At 39.4% G+C, this 16,920-nt stretch overlaps 1 protein-coding gene across 2 annotated transcripts in view; it reads left to right on the top strand.

Annotated features, from left to right (window-relative positions):
- TRIM36 (tripartite motif containing 36) overlaps positions 1-14,740 on the top strand; it is a 43,939-nt gene extending 29,199 nt beyond the window's left edge. For both annotated transcript variants that reach the window (XM_032789137.2, XM_032789138.2), the window contains exons 4-10: positions 2,286-2,432; positions 3,996-4,091; positions 5,508-5,761; positions 7,259-7,383; positions 9,256-9,549; positions 9,913-10,210; positions 12,366-14,740. In XM_032789137.2, coding sequence (XP_032645028.1) covers positions 2,286-2,432; positions 3,996-4,091; positions 5,508-5,761; positions 7,259-7,383; positions 9,256-9,549; positions 9,913-10,210; positions 12,366-12,720 — 1,569 coding nt within the window. In that variant the 3' untranslated portion in view covers positions 12,721-14,740. The remainder of the gene's footprint in view (positions 1-2,285; positions 2,433-3,995; positions 4,092-5,507; positions 5,762-7,258; positions 7,384-9,255; positions 9,550-9,912; positions 10,211-12,365) is intronic.
- The last annotated feature ends 2,180 nt before the right edge of the window (positions 14,741-16,920 follow it).

Genomic DNA, 16,920 nt, shown 5'->3' with positions numbered 1-16,920 from the left:
AAAATACTGCTGAATTTGTGTCCCTCTTGTCTGTGTACCCAAGATAGTGTGGTACTGCTTTCTTAAAATATTAATCTGCTAGGTCAGATATTAATCTGGGGCCAGCTTCTCTTCTTTAATTTGGTTCACTTTAGGCTGGAAGGCATGTCTAATTTGGTCCAAATATGTATGCGTCAAGTAATTGATCTAGAGAAAACGTAAAGTACTTATAAAATCAGGGGGGCAAATAGACTTACAGATGTGGATTTGTTTTTTATATAAAGGTTTGTGTCATCTGGAAGCTTTATGCTAACAGCTACTTATTTTCTAGCAGCAGCTCTTTTTAAAATATATATTTAAACTTGAGCAGGACTCTAAGGTTAAAATCTAGTCATGCCATTCATTAATGGTTCTACATTCTAGAAAATCAAGGCTTAGCAGCAAAGCTGAGTTATAGTTCTGCAGAAGTTTTATGTAATTTGAAACCAATTAATGTTGTTCTTTCAGATTCTCTTGCTATCCAGACTACTCTAGCTGCTTCTACTTTGTTACAGTTATTTAATCTTTCTCCTTTAGAGAAGCAGACTGATCCAAGTTTAGTGCAGATGGAAATCCTGAAATTAATAGTCCTGTTTTAGTATTGTAGGGTTAATTAACTTAATGTGATCTCTTTTAAAACAAAATATTCTATTCAAGATTAATTTACATGAAAAAAATTAATAGTATTCCTGCAATCTGACAGAAAATCCAACAGTACAAAACTATGTAATTCAAATAATATTGTAAAATAGGTAATTGAATGAAACAAAACCTCGTTTGCATGTTTCTTGCTATACTTTTTCTTTTTACTTATAAAAATTTTGTGTATGTTGGGAAGAAAAAACACAGACCCAAGCTCGCTCTCTCTTTAAAGCCAAACTGGTGTGTGGCTTTTTTTTTTAGACAGGCATTTTCCTGACAAAAAAACATTTTTTACTTGTGATATCAGTTTTTTAAAAAATAATCTTTAGCCCTCTAGACTCAGTAGTCTAATCGATAATCAACAAATGGTACTTCTCCTCTAATACAGCATATCATTGCAGCAAATCCTTGTCATTTAAGTTCAATACGTGTTTTAATTTATTTAAAAAAAAAGACTTCTGGTGACTTTGACGTCTTTCTGAATTCTTCCATAAGTTCTGATGAGTATAACTATTTACAAATATTAAGTTTTTTGTTTTTTAAAGGATTTAAAGCTTAAGTCAAATCTCTTTTGCAGGCAGAAGCAGTAAGGGAGAAGAGAGAATGATTTTGGGCCTCTAGATCTTGATATATTGTGTGCGCATATCGTTGTGATGTATAAGAGAAAGCTTTGACAATGGAAATAGATGTGGTCTTGAAATGTTTTTTTTATACACTTTTTATGACTATGGCTTAAATACGTCATTATACAGGCTCCCTATGAGAAGAGACCAAAATAGCTACTTTAAAGCTTTTGTGATGGCCTAATTGAGGGATGCCAGCACTTTTATGTAAGATTAAATGTGCACTTGCATCACGTGCTTTGTTAGGCCATGACTTGAATGCGTGAAGTATTAGTCTTCTAAACAATGTTCCCAGTCATCTATTTGATTAATTTAAAACCAGACTTGATAGCACTTGGTGATGTGTGTGGTGAGGATCAGAGAAGCATATACTATGATTTTTCCTGAATTGAGAGAAGGACAAGATAATCTTCTTGGTTTTTTCCACCTGCACCTTGTTAGATTGCTGTAACTTTCATTTGATTGTAGTAAGAGACAAGATGAGGAATAGATGTGGTCTGTTATGAAGGCCAGACATTCCTGTGGAAAAATGGCTTGTCTTCCAAACAGTGCTAATAATGTCCTTATGAATTCAGTCCTCATATTTTGAGGTCTGTTTAAAGGAATTTTATTAGGGCTTTCCTTCTTTTTGCCAGCCCAATAGTCTGTAACCATGGAATCCTGAATATTCATATTTCTAGCCTAATGATGCACTCTTGAAATTGTCTCAGTAGCACCTTGGTAAACAGGTTGTCTCTTCAGTGAAAACGCTAAAGAAGATCAAAGTTTATACTTGGAATTCAAAAGTAAAAGTTTTGCTTCATTTGTTCTTCTATTCACAGGTCACTGGGCAATATTTCTTTCCCCCCTCCTGATATCATTTACAATGGATTATAAATGAGATGAATGTAAATTACTTGAGTTTGTCCAGTGACTGTGGGATTGGTTTACTGTTATAATGTACCTTAATGAGCTGTTAAATGTTTTTCTGGAATACAGTTGCATTCTTATTATTTTTGGCAGATCTTGATGTGTCCAGAACATGAAATGGAGAGGGTAAACATGTACTGTGAAATTTGCAGAAGGCCTGTATGTCATCTTTGTAAATTGGGTGGGTCTCATGCAAATCATAGAGTAACAACCATGAGCACTGCCTACAAAACTCTCAAGGTAAGACTAAATGTCATTTCAGTTTGTCTTAAGAAAACTGTGTAAGGTATTGCATGTTATAAACACTCTCAGGCTTTTGCATTTAGAGGATGTTGTAATTAATGCCTTATCCATGTGGCTGTTGCACAATAGATCATGATGATGTAACTAGTTTCTTCAATCATGTGAGTGGGTGTTAATGTCTACCTAAAACAATAAACTACATACTCTGGCTCATTTAAAATTATAAACCTTATCTGCCCATCTTTATAAAATGTTTCTGTTAATGTTTCTTTTAGTTCACTGTAAAGTACAGACTTAAAAAAAAGTTAAGAACATGCCACTACTGGCCTGTCCACTCTAGCTATTCAGGTAAAACAGTCTCTTGTCTTGGGGAGGAGTGACTAAAAAAACAAAGGTGCAAACGGAATTTCAAATGACAAAATTGTTTTTTAAATAGTGAAAAGCAAATTTGTCCGATAGTTGAAGCAGGTTCCAGAAGCCTAAAAGAACCACAAGTCAAGTTAAACCAAAATTGAACTACTCTGCATATATGTAGAACTGTAGAGCAAACTTAAACTATTTGTTTTTCCTTTTTTGTGGGGTAGAGAAGCGGGAGTGTTGTTTATCTGAGATACTTAGTCTAGGATAGGGTTTCCTTTTCATTTGATTTCCAGCACTGGCTATTTATGTTACACTATCTTTGCAGTATTTCCAGCTTTCTGGTTATGGTGAAAAATGAGGCATAGAAGCAAAATATTCAGAAACTCCAAACAGCTCAATCTTAATTAGTCTTGGAAGACTTTTATTGGTAACTTTTTTGGTTAAAATCAAATTTACTGTGTACATGAACCAATGCCCAAATTTCCATTGATGATGATCACAATTTACATGTAGGCAAAATAAGAAAAAGTCTCCTTGGGAACTTACTGGAGTTTAATTTAAGGACACTTTGTGTTTTTACAGTTAAATTGTTAACTTTTTGAATCCCAGTGTCTACTGAAATTAAATTTTATGACCCCCTCCCCCAGTAATATCCTGCAGCTGCAAAAATTTAAATAGATAAAAATAAAAATGCTTTAAACTAAATGTTGATAGTTATCAAAACAATATAAAAATGTTAAATTCTGCCAGCCCTAATCATCTTAATAATCTTAGTGTTTTTAAGATCTTACATTTATATTTCATTTTATATAAATATTATTAATTATCACAAAGACCAAAATCTCACTCTTCAGGGTATGAGAAAATTGGTTTCTGAGGTTGGGAAGAAATGTCCTTCGATGGTGTATAGTACAGTATAGTGTAAACTTAGGTGCATTTTAGAGATTTTTCACCTTCCTTGGAAACATCTGACACTGACTACAGATCACCAGGTAGAGCTGATCAATGACCTGTCATTCCTGTAATCTATTGCTTATATATAATCCATGGCTGGCTGTTGGTCTTCTGTAAATAGGTAAATTTAAACTGAACAACTCAAATTGAGCATTGGACGTCTGTCTTGTAGATGACTTAAATGCACCACCTGCCAATGTAGGTATATTATCCTATTTCTTTTAACTTACTATTCTATTTCTACAGGAAAAACTTTCAAAGGACATAGAATACCTCATTAGTAAGGAGAGCCAGGTGAAAGGTCAAATTTCTGAACTGGGTCTTTTAATGAAAGAAACAGAGGTAGGAATAACTTATTGGTCAAATTTTTTGTTTGTTTTTTTGTTAGACATTCTCTCCCTCGCTCTCAAAAAAAGGTTGTGCTCTTATGTATTTTTTTCTAGACTGTGTAATCGTTTACATTGTAAATAAAAATTTTATACGCTCTGCAAATTGGGATGAACAGATGCTTCAAAGTAGAACTTCTAGATGTGAGTGACATTGCACAAAATAATCAAAAGTTGCTTGTTTGGAGTTAAATTTAGTACATTAGTCAAAAATGGTTTAATATCTGATAACATCCCATTATGCTACGCCTCTACCCAGATATAATGTGACCCGATATAACACGAATTTGTATATAACGCGTTAAGCAGTGCTCGGGGCGGGGGCTGCGCACTCCAGCGGATCAAAGGAAGTTCGATATAACGCGGTTTCACCTATAACGCGGTAAGATTATTTTTGGCTCCCAAGGACAGTGTGTTATCTGGGTGGAGGTGTACATATTTTTCAGGACAGGGAATGTCTTCCAATCTCCATTGGGTTCCCATTGAACTAGAAATATATAGGTGTTACGTTCTGTAGCTAAATAGAAATAATATTCAGTGACTGTCTGCAGAAGAGGAACTCAATCTAATAGGTCTCTTCCATCTTAAATTGTAGTTAAACTATAATACAGTCAAAATCAAATTTGAGGAAATAACCAAATGAGAAAGTAGGAAGTTCAGGCTGGGAAAAAAGCTTACATATGAGACATAAGGGGCTGAGAAGAAGCTGGTATTACATAAGCAGAGAGAGTGTGCAGAAAGAATGGAAAATATAATAGGTCCAGGAGTTTTCACTTACCATATTTTAGGAAATCCAGCTTTAATGTCTGTCTTGGAGAAATATATAAGCTTAAAGAGCAGCTGACACCAGGAAATTCTTTTAAAAATCATATTTCTACTCTCATATAATAGAAATAACTCTCCGTTTACACGGGGAATATACATTAATATTTGCTCTAAAGAAACTTCTTAGTGTTCTCCAGGGCTTAAATTATTCCACTCTTACATGAATTTGTTGAGCTGCCGTTACAGAAGTTGTTCAAGAATCAGTTAAAATCCTTGTGGGATGATGTAGGTGGAGAAATGCCTTGCATGGTTCAAGGGTTTGCATTGAGTGGGCAGGAAAATGCTTCTCTGCTCATCCATCTAACTACATTAGAGTTGTGAAATTTGTCATGACAGTTTCCCAACTCAGGCACAAAATCTACTCAGTTGCTCTTTATTTTGATGATGAAAATACTGACATCTCTTTTGCCCATCAAAAATTGTTTGCCATGAATGAGTAGAACTTTGCAATGCTGTTTTGAAAATTTTTCATAAAACCTCCTATTGCTTCTCATAAGATTTGAGAATGAGTTCTTTTTTTTTAAATATACTTTGTATTTTATAATAGTGCAATGGTGAGAGAGCTAAAGAAGAAGCATCTAATAACTTTGACAAGCTGTTTGATGTTTTGGAAGAGAGGAGATCAGCTGCTCTGAGGGCAATTGAGGCTTCCAAGAACTTAAGACTAGAGAGACTCCAAACCCAAATAGAGGAATATCAAGGACTTCTGGAAAACAGTGGTCTTGTGGGATATGCTCAAGAAGTGCTTAAAGAAACAGACCAATCTTGCTTTGTTCAAACAGCAAAACAGCTCCATATTAGGTATTTAATTATCTTACGTTATAAAGAGTGTTCTGAAAGTTTTTGTCTTCTTTCTATCATATTTTTCATGTGTATTAAGATATTTCTGTTTGTTAAATAAAATTTTGGATGTAGCTGATCCTCATTGTGTAGTGGTTAATTTAATGAGCTCAATCTTTTTGAGGTGGCAATTCTTAAGTTGCATTGTAATATAGGAAACACTTTATGGAGATGAAAAGTCAAAAATTCATCCCTTGCAAAGCAACAACAAAGTGGAACACTCTTGGATGAATACACATCCCACTGTTGGCAGGGAGACTGTTATGAATTTGCAAAGGGATAGACTTGATGATCTAATAGGTATCTTCTGCCTCTAACCTCTTTGATCCTAAAAGCTGATCTCCTCCATTAGTGGTAATGAATATTCATGTTGTTCTTTATGCTGCTTTTGTGGAGGCATGTTTACACAAACTGAAATATGTAAACAGAAATATCAGTTTTAATCTGTTACCTTTTTAGATTTCTCTGTCACAGTGTACAGTGTTTAAAGTTTTTGGGTGAAATCCTGACTCCACTGATGTTTTGCCCAGGACAGCAGGATTTCATGCTTTGTATTTTAATGCTGTTTTCGATACATTACAGGTCAGATTCACAGGGGAGATGAAGATGCTTTAAAGGATAGTTAGGTATCTATGACCAACATCGAGGCACTACTAGCATTCACAAAACCCCTCTTCTGTAGGTGCCCAAGTTCCCTAGGTGTCTAAGTTTCTGCTGGTGGGTATATGCAAAGCCATCTAAGTCTTGACAGTACTGAAAAATTCGGCATGTAGCTTACACCTAAGTCCCGGTGTTCTCTGCCTGTTCCTTCTTGCAAGGCCCAGTCTGGCGAGCATGCTTCTTCTGGCCTGGAGTTAGGCATCTAACTTCCTTTTGAGGGGCAGGGCTTAAACCTCTCTTCTTAGCATTTGCTGTCAGCTTGCTTAGGTAGGTGGCTGCCTGCTCAGCATGCTGGCTTCTCTGAACCCCTTCTTAGGCACCTAACTGTCCCCAGGGATTGTATAGGGTGTCTGGGGTAATGAATTCCTCTAGGTGCCTTTTTAGGAAGCCTAAAAGTTAGGTGTTGCAGTACTCAGAGCCTAAGGGTACATCTATACTGCAAAACCAAAGACCCATAGCAGCGAGTCCCAGAGCTTGGGTCTACAGGCTCAGACTCCTGCCCATAGGGCTAAAAATAGCAGTGTAGGCATTCCTACTTGGGCAGGGATCCAGGCTCTGAAACTCAGTGAGGGGGAAGGGTCTCAGAGCCCAACTCCAGCCTCAGCAAGAAAGTCTATGCTGCTAGTTCTTTTGCCCCATAGCATGAACCTGTTGACCTGAGTTCTCAGACTCCTTGCCACAGGACCTTTTTGGCTGTGTAGACATACCCAAGTCTCATCCCGCTCCCCTTGTGAATGTAGCCCTACTTCGCTGAACTATATCTCTATGTATCTCTCTCTCCTCCCCCCTCCCTTTCAGAATTCAAAAAGCTACTGAATCTCTGAAGAGTTTCAGGCCAGCAGCTCAAACTTCTTTTGAAGATTATGTGATTGATATAACAAAGCAAGAAGAGGTTCTTGGAGATTTGTCCTTTTACTCCAGTGGTAAGTTCAATAAAGGGAGTTGTTTCTATTACCTCATTCCTGAGTTGTGGCCCTGACGGGAGGCTTGGTTTAGTTAGGATTCCCAAGCTCTTCAGATCCTTGATGCGCCTCCCAAAAGCTGTTTTCCATTAAGAAAAAGCTTTGTATGGAGACAGATTTCTACACTTCCAACAACATGTTCTGAAACGTCAAGCTTCTCAGTCTCGTAGCTCCATGTTTACTAATGGTATGACTGTGCAATAGCAGCAAACCTGTGGTGCTGCAGCTGTGCCGCTATAGTGTAGATGCTTCCTAGATCAACGGAAGGGTTTTTTGTTTTTTGTTTTTTTCATCAATGTAGTTAATCTACCTCCTTTGAGAAGTTCCTACATCATGGAAGAATCCTCCTATTGACTTAGCTGGGCTTGCACCAGGAATTTAGGCCCTTCTAACTGTGATTAAGGTTATGATTTAGTCACGGATTCCGTGATTTCGTCCACTTCAGCTGTCAGCAGCTGAAGCCAGAACTGGAGGCAGGACTGTACGCCTCCACCCTGCAAATGGGGCTGGATGGCTGGAAACAGTATCCTGCAGCCCCTGCTCTGGGGCTTAGGGGGCATTGGGGAGCTGCAGCCAGGCTGTGAGCCCCTGTTTAGGAGCTGCATGGTCCCTGTGGCTGTGCTCCACCCCTACTGCCATGGGCAGCAGCGGGGACCATGCTGCAGCCAGGGCCATGTGCCCCAGCCCCGTGGTGGGGACTTCACTGTGGGCCATGCACCCTTCTCATGGTGTCCCAGGGTCATGTGCCCCCTCGCGCCCAGGGCTTGGCAGGGGCTGCAGGTGCGACTGTGCACCCCGTCCCACAGCTGTTGCCAGCTCCAGAGTGGGGACTGTGCACCCCCCACGCTGCGTCCCAGCCCCATGTCTCTGGGGGCTGTGTATCCTCATGTCTCCCCAGAGCTGTCTCCAGAGCTTGGCGGGAGCTGGAGCTGGGGTCACGTGCTTCTGTCCCACGGCTGTGGCCAGATTTGGAGCGGGGGGGCTGTGTCACCCGCTGCGGCCACTGGAGCTGGGGCAGTGCCCACTTGTTGGTCCACCCTCATTTCGATTCCATTCCTCCCCCTTTAGCCCTAACCCCAGTTATTTTATTTTTAGTAAGGTCAGGGACAGGGTCATGGGCTCCATGAATTTTTTTTTTTTTTTTTTTTTTCCTTATTGCCCGTGACCTGTCGGTGACTTTTACTAAAAATAACTGTGACAAAATCTTAGCCTTGACTAATGCCCTGGGTGTAAAATTTTTCAGTCTTGAATGATGGCGCTTGGGTCTAATTTTTAAGCATAGACTAGGCCTGAGAGCATGAATGGAACTCTCTCCATCTTAACACGCAATATCATCATAACACTGAAAATGGAAAAATACTATTAGTGTGTGTGCATGGGTAAAAATGAGATACAATAGAAACCTAATGTGACCTGGCACATAGAACAACTTTACAAGTAACCACAATAATTAACATTTGTGTTTAAAGTTATTGGTACCAAAAACAATTTCAGTAGCTATTTGCAAATACTCTTATATCAGGATTGTTCTTTGATATTAGAAGTATCTTTTAGATTGGCAATAATACTTGGTCTAACTAGAAGTTTTTGTGCCTCGCACAAAAAACAGATTTAAAAAAAACCTTTCTGTAGTTTCTTGACATTTTAAATATATAGATAAGGAATACTGGAAACTTTCAACATGAGTACAAAGAATGTCTTTCACCAAGGGAGGAAGAACTTTCCATTACTTCATAAGCCATTTCCACACCAATGGTATGTAGTTCTAAAACTAATACTAATAGCTGATTACATACAATAATATGTTTTTCTTGTATTTTATGGCTATTCCAGGTCTAGATGTACCAGAGATCAATGAGGAGAAGAGCAGAATGTATAATAAAGCTTTGATCTGTTGGGAACATCTAGTGAAGGAAGATTCAGCTGATACCTATATCCTTGAATACCGTAAACTTAATAGAGAAGAGGAGAATGCAACATGGCAAGAGATTGAAGCCTGCAGCAAGAGTAAAGTAATCTCTGACCTTGAAAATAACAGCAGCTATGCCTTTAGAGTCAGAGGATATAAAGGATCTATCTGTAGCCCCTGGAGCAGGGAAGTTATTTTACACACACCTGCAGCTCCAGGTATACCAAGTATAAGTTACTCCATAGACAACAGAATCAATATACAATGCCTACATTTTCTCTCTAACCTATGCCTGTTTTCAAGTAAATTTTAAATTTGCAACCTGCTGTCATCCTTGTGGTGTGTGTGTGGGAGAGTGTGTGTGTGAGTGAGTGAATGAATGAATAAATAAGCATTGCGTTTAATCATGAATTAAGGTTGAGACTAGTTGGCAATCAGCTATAAGAGTTTTACACTGTCTTGTATTGCACTACCAGTAGTTTATCTCTTATGTTAGCGCATCTTAGAAAAATATAAGGTAAGTACAAAAAACTCCATGGTAAAATATTGACCTAGCGTGAATTTTTGTTTTTGTTTTTAAGTCTTTAGTTTTCTTTTTGATGATAAATGTGGCTACAACAGTGAACGTCTCATGCTGAATCCAAGGAGAACCTCTGTGGAAAGTAGGGCTGGATTTCCTTTGCTGCTAGGGGCTGAACGTATCCAAGCAGGGTGTTACACAACTCTGGACTACATCATCGGAGATACTGGAATCACAAAAGGGAAGCACTTCTGGGCTTTTCATGTGGAATCTTATTCATTCTTGGTGAAAGTGGGAGTTGCATCTAACACTAAACTACAAGAATGGCTCCATAATCCCCGTGATGTAACCAGCCCAAGGTAAATGTGGTAGATCTTTTGTATAACTTTTGTAATGAGTGAATCTTCTAAAATAAATTTAAAGGGACAGCTTTCCATTTGGTAGAATTAAGAGTTGACTGTAATTACACCTCTACCCGAGAACCACGTTATATCAGGGAGGTGAAAAAATCTCACCACGTTATAGGTGAGACCATGTTATATCAAACTTGCTTTGCCTCCCAGTTTGTTATTCCCTGACTGCTCCTTGCAGAGACCCCCATCCCTAATCACCCCCAGGACTCCACCCCCCGCCACCTGACAGGCACTCACCAGCAGCGGGAAGCGGAGCAGCCTGGCCCTAGCCTGCTCCACTCCGCCACCTCTGAGCCACAGTGCTCTGCTTCCCGCTGCCAGTGAGTGCGGGGAGGTTGGGGAAAGGACACCCCCCATACTCACCTTTGGTGGGAAGCGGAGCGCTGCAGCAGGGAGCTGGCAGAGTGGAGCGGGCTGGGGCTGGGCTACTCTGCTTCCGCCACTGCTGGTGAGTGCGGGGGGGATTCCTTCCCCCAAACCCCCTGCCCCAAGCTACACAGCTGGGGCCAGGGTGAGGGAACCAGAGCAGGCTGCTCCCGGCCCCCTGCTAATCCCCCAGGCCACTCTGGGACTGCGGGGCCCCCAAAAGTGCCCTCCTGCAGCTCCTACCACCCAGACCCGGGTTGAGGGAGCCCCTGACCGCAGCCAAGACCCTCTGCCTCTTATCAAACCCCTGGGCCCCAGCCTGGCCCAGCACCCTTAACACACTGCTCAGAGCAGCGTGTCAGACCTTTACCGCGTTGTATGCGAACCAACCTTACATCGGGTCGCCTTATATCAGGGTAGAGGTGTACCTCTAATTGGTTCCAATTAGGTTAGCTTCAGCAGTCATGTGGCGTAGTGAAAGAAGAGATGGGAAGCAATCCAGGGAACCTCTGATTTAAAGAGAAATTGCTGTACATTTTCAGCAGTTGGTTCACTTCCTGAGAAGCTAGCAATTAATATTGATGTCTAAATTATCCAAAACCCTAGTTTGTTCCCTGGAGACAATTGAAGTATATTGGGGTCTGTCTTTTTACATAGCTTTCCATGACTTTTCAGCCGTTGCAACTGTCCAGAATATTGTAGGCTGTGGTAAGAAGGCTTTCCCAGAGTTCAGTGTGCCTGTTAGGTCTTGGAATAGACACTGTAATAATACCTCAGGCATGTTTTTGTAATGGTCTGCTTTGGTGGACCTTAGAGTCTCACTGTTCGCAGGCATAGCACTGCACTGGAGTAAAATTTTCTGACTTGGTAGCAGTCAAGGAGCAAAGTACAAATGAAGGACTTCCAAATATATTCAGTCACAACTGTAATAATCATGGATGCATCTACTGTGAGATAGAGAATCCATGTGAAGAGGTTATACATTCAGGGCATTTTGATTCCTGGAGGGACCAAAACTTCACAGATAATGTGGTATGAACCAGAGCACTGCAAGAGGTTTGTGCAATAAATCTTGGAACCATGCCACTTGGACAGATTTCCAAATGGTCTGGTGGACAAGGAAAGGATTGGGAATCCGGGAGCTCCGGATTTAACTTCCGGCTCTGCAACAGATTGTGTGCAACCTTGGTCAATTCATGATGCTGGTGCCAGTTTCTTTCTCTGCGACATAAGGATAGTTCTACTTTACCTCACAAAGTTCTTGTGAAACTAAATTCACTAACATTCAGGTGAGGTCAGATACTATGCTGATGAGCTTTGTGTGGAACTCTTTAAAATAGAATTCCTAATGTCGATAAGATGTGCCAGTTCTGAGCTGTCAGCTCTGGCAAGAACCCTTCAGCCTGATGGGACTAGCTGCATCAATCTTTTATTTAAAAAAAAAAAAAAAAAAATCAGAAAACCCCTAACCAATCTTTGAGTCAGTGAAGGACTAGCAGAATTGTTTGGTTTGAATGCTGAGCAGTGTACACCATGTGAAGAAGTCCAAATTCAAACCTTTTCTCTCCCAATGCCTATAAAACAGTTTGAAATTGGACATCCATTTTATGAGCATCTGTTGCAGAGCCAGAAGTTTAATATAGTGCTATCTGTTAATAAATACTTCAGTTTAAAATAAGTGAAAGCATTCTGACTATGATTTGTTCGTTGAGAAAATTATGCTCTTTGATTCTAGATATGAACAAGACAGCGGTCATGATAGTGGGAGTGAAGATACCTGCTTTGACTCATCACAGCCGTTCACATTGATTACTTTAGGCATGAATAAATTCTTTATTCCCAAGGCACCTACTGCTCCCAAAGATTCTGCAAATAGAATTCTTCCAATGCCATCTTGTATAGGAATCTGCCTTGACTGTGACAGAGGCAAAGTTGGATTCTATGATGCAGACCACATGAAATGCCTCTATGAGCGCCAGGTAGACTGCTCTGGTACAATGTATCCAGCATTTGCATTAATGGGGAGTGCAGGAATTCATCTTGAGGAAGCCATCACAGCAAAGTATTTGGAATATCGAGATGATATGTAGTGCAAATATCTACTGGTACTGTTTTTGAGATGAAAAATGTGAGCAGAAGGATCTGCCGTAGCGTTAAGTCTTGATCAATTACATCATATCTCCCAAGTGCTTTTGCTGCACTCATGCTTTTGGGTCATTTTTTAATCACAGAAACAAAACTTGTTGTCCAACCTCTTCCACCTTTTTATCGACTTATAGTGCCCATGAGGACATTCTTCCAGTCGCTCTTCTGCCTTTCTTTCTTTGTGTGGTGAAACTTGCTCTTCAGAGTTTGATTAGCAACCTAATTGTCTGTCTTGAGCTGGAAACCTGTTTGTTATATAATTTATATCCTTACTTAGCTGGCTCTGCTGGTTTCATTTTTTTTTTTTTTTTAAATGGAGTCAGGGCCCACATAATAGTGCATTTATTGTGATTATCTTTTGTGTGTCCTTTTATTTTAAAAGAAGTTTGTCTGAATGCATTTGAGTGATCAGCATTTTTGTAACTGACTCATGAGCACCAGTGAGAGAGATTTTTCTATGCTAAATAATGTTTGCACCAATGGAAAATGCAAAGCAGTAGGAAATCAGAACTGCACTAAATAGGTTATATTTGATGTGTGGAGGGGAATTATTGTATCTGATATACATTTAGATTGACTATAAACTAAAATTATGACTTCCAGAAACTGGTGAATAACTGTACAAGTGGTTAATAACGAGGTTCTTAAATGTCTTTACTATCCCAGGTTTTTAGTATGGACTGTGTAAAGTATATTTAAAAAAGTGCAATTTGTCTTGAATCATTGGTCTTCAACATCTATCAAACTCGGTTATCGGTATGTATAATACTGGTTCCTGGTCTTTTGCTGGGCGAAAACAAATAAAGAACTGACAGAAATGATAAAATACATTAACAACTTTTTATTTAAAAAAATTCAGGTCTTTCTGTTAATATATGTTTTGTAAGTTTAACGTCTTCAATAAAGGATTGTTTTTAGTAAGAATGTGTTAGAAAAATGCACTGATTACATTTGAGACATTCTTTGCCTTAATGTGTTTGTTTAGCTCAAACATTTTCTTGTTGTATTAAAATTTTCTAATGTTGTGGTGTTTATGTATGTGCAAAAATGGTTTAAGTATGTGCACTGTTACCGTAGCTTATAAGAAACATCTATCTCTAAAATTGAAAATACTCCTGAAATATAAGATATTTAATAACTCACTAGTTCTTGTTTGGTTGTGGTTGTCTGTTTTGATGGATGTAAATAGTATTGTACTTCACACATTTATTAAATATATAATATTTAAGTAAATACCTAAATGGAACCTGAAAATCACAGTGTTTTTTTTTTTTAATACAAGATTGAGGGTATTAATCATACTAGATCATAAACCTAAATGAATGCAAGGTAAAGTTACTGTTTTATTTTAGATTTGCCACCTATGCCAGAACTTATTTATTAGACAGTGATTAATAAATAGGCATGTTGGTCTTTTGGAGTAGTCTGTCAACTGAACTATGATCCAGCTTCTGTCATTGCTATTATACGCATCTCATTATTAGAATTAAAAATTGATTTGCTCTGGGAATTACTTGAATACTTTGGACACATTAATACAGTAATATATGGTGCTTGCTCCTTCAGTGTATTAAACAGAAAACATACTACCTTGACTGTACAGAGGCAAACAGTTCTCCATTTTTCACAATAATTGAAAAAAGTGTCATCGTCTAAAAACGCAGTTCAGTGACACTTGCCTATTCAAATATTTTTGGAACTAATTTCTTGCTACAAAATAGCACTTTACAACGTAGACAAAGCTAAGAATTGTGTGGATCATAGTGCAGTATAGCTGTTAAACAAACAAAACTGTCTACTGTGATCTGCAAAGCTCTATACAGTATAGGAGTAAATCATGGAAGACACTTTTCTTAAACATCTAAAGCTTTAACCAGAATACTTTTGAACAAGACCTTCTTGTTCTTAAGTGTAAATGTAACTTCACTTTGGCTTTGCTTTTTTAAAATAAAAACTGAAAAGTAATGTAGTTGGGTCACTCACATTATTGCATCCTAGTTCTTAAGCATTTTGCTGTTAAGATGTGGTAATTTCTCCCAGTTGCTGAATGTTGGTTTTTGGATGGGGAAAAATTCATGTTCTTCGTGTAAGAAAAGTCTGTTCAGTTATCACACTTCAAAATATCTGTGCATATGTAACTCGCACACCTCCTGGGTGTGGTGTTCTGTCCCAGCTACTGGCACAGAGACTGCTTAAAGAGAGAGAGAGTCTGCTCTACAGCCTTAGGGTATGGCTACACTTGCAGCTGTACAGCGCTGCTGTGGGAGCGCTCCCACGGCAGCGCTTTGACATGCAAGTGGTCGTGGTGCCAGCGCTGGGAGAGAGTTCTCCCAGCACTGCTGGTACTCCACCCCCTGTGGGGATTAGCTTACAGTACTGGGAGCCGCTCTCCCAGTGCTGCGGCACTGTTTACACTGGTGCTTTACAGCGCTGTAACTTGCTGCGCTCAGGAGGGTGTTTTTTCACACCCCTGAGCAAGAAAGTTGCAGCGCTGTAAAGCACCAGGGTAGCCAAGGCCTTAGTTAACAGGGAGTTAGTTTTTAGCCCATGCGGTAGAGGCTCATGCACTAAGCTCCAAAAGTCCCTGGTTCAATTCTGCCTGCCGACAACTGGGATCTGTCAGCATTACACATATAAAGTGAAATAAATGCTTATGGTGGTCTTCTCTGTAGTTCTCAGAGTCGATTAATCTATTTTAGACTTAATGCCAGTTTATCTGGAACTGCTGTGATTTAATGGTTTCTGATAATTATTGACCTCACCTTAAGAATGCTGCACCTTAAAAATGAAGTTATATGAAACTTCTTAAATATGAAATTTGTTGCTTTCACAACTCCCAAGTTTCTCCTATTTTGTGGCAGTGGGTTTTCTGCATCTGTCACTTGTGGGTGTTTTTTTTGCATACTGAGAGCTGTGATTAAGTTTACTATATAACAAATTAGTGAACTGAGAACAAATAAATGTCTATGGCTCAGCTGGATTCTCACATCTGAGACAGAAGGGCTTGGTTCATGTTTCACCCAAGGAGTTGGATTCATATACAGTGCTGACTTTTGTGGGTTGCTTGGCCATTAGAATTCCTGTCTACAGAGACTAAAGAACGGTCCGTCTTACCAACCTTTCATCTGTGAAAAGGTATCTGGGATCATTTACTTGCAAAGAGGTAAGGGGGCAGTCCAAATTTAGCCAACACAAGCTCAGAACACTGTTCTGTGTAAAGGCAAAAATGTTGCTCGTTTGTATAGTGACTGCATTAATATGTTGTAACTTTACACAAAAAGTGCCTTGAGTGATATACCTTTTTAATATGAGAAAAGTTGTTTAAAATAAATGTTGGGGGTGAGGGGAGAGCAACTATGAGACTACAATGAGTGTCACTTGAGTTGAGGTACAGTTTGCTGGTACTTCCTGGAAGCACATAATTTGAGGGGCATAGTTAGACTTCATTGTCTCTGACGAGCTGGATTTTTAATCTCTATCACAGTCTTGTTTATAATTAAGTCTTACTTTTAAGATTTTCGAAAACGCTACTCTAAATGTATATCTGTATGAGAAAACTCAATGTGAGACTTCAGTACAAATTGAGAAAAGTGGCTTTGGTATGGCCTGAGGAATATTTCTAGCTCTTTGGCACTGCAATAAGGCTTTTTTTGTGTCTTTATTACCAGCCATAAACATTGCACTAGGCAAGTCCAACTGAGGATGAAGGGATTTGTTTGTTTTCACTGGCCTATCTAGTTTGACAGACTGTCCTTACAGAATTCTTAACCCCTTTCTCCGTCCCTCCCTCTACTCTGCTAGATAGAATCCTTAAGACAGAGGTGTGAGAATCTAAGGGCTTGTCTACACTGGCACGTTATAGTACTGCAACCTTCTAGCTCAAGGGTGTAGAAAAACACCCCCTTGAGCACTGCAAGTTTCAGTGCTGTAACATAACAGTATGGACAGTGTACCAGCGCTAGGAGCCGTGCCCCTTGTGGGGGTGGGTGTTTTGTTTTTTGTTTGAGTGCTGGGAGAGCTGTCTCCCAGTGCTATGCCACTACACAAGCCACATTAAAGCGCTGCCACGCCAGTGCTTTAACAGTGCCAGTGTAGACAAGCCCTAATGCAGTGAGTCTCCAAACTTTTGTACTAGTGACCCTTTT

This window comes from Chelonoidis abingdonii, chromosome 6 (assembly GCF_003597395.2).
Source record: "Chelonoidis abingdonii isolate Lonesome George chromosome 6, CheloAbing_2.0, whole genome shotgun sequence".
Classification (NCBI taxonomy): Eukaryota; Metazoa; Chordata; order Testudines; family Testudinidae; genus Chelonoidis; species Chelonoidis abingdonii.
Note: the sequence above shows the minus strand (reverse complement) of the source record. Positions and strands in the feature narration are given on the sequence as shown.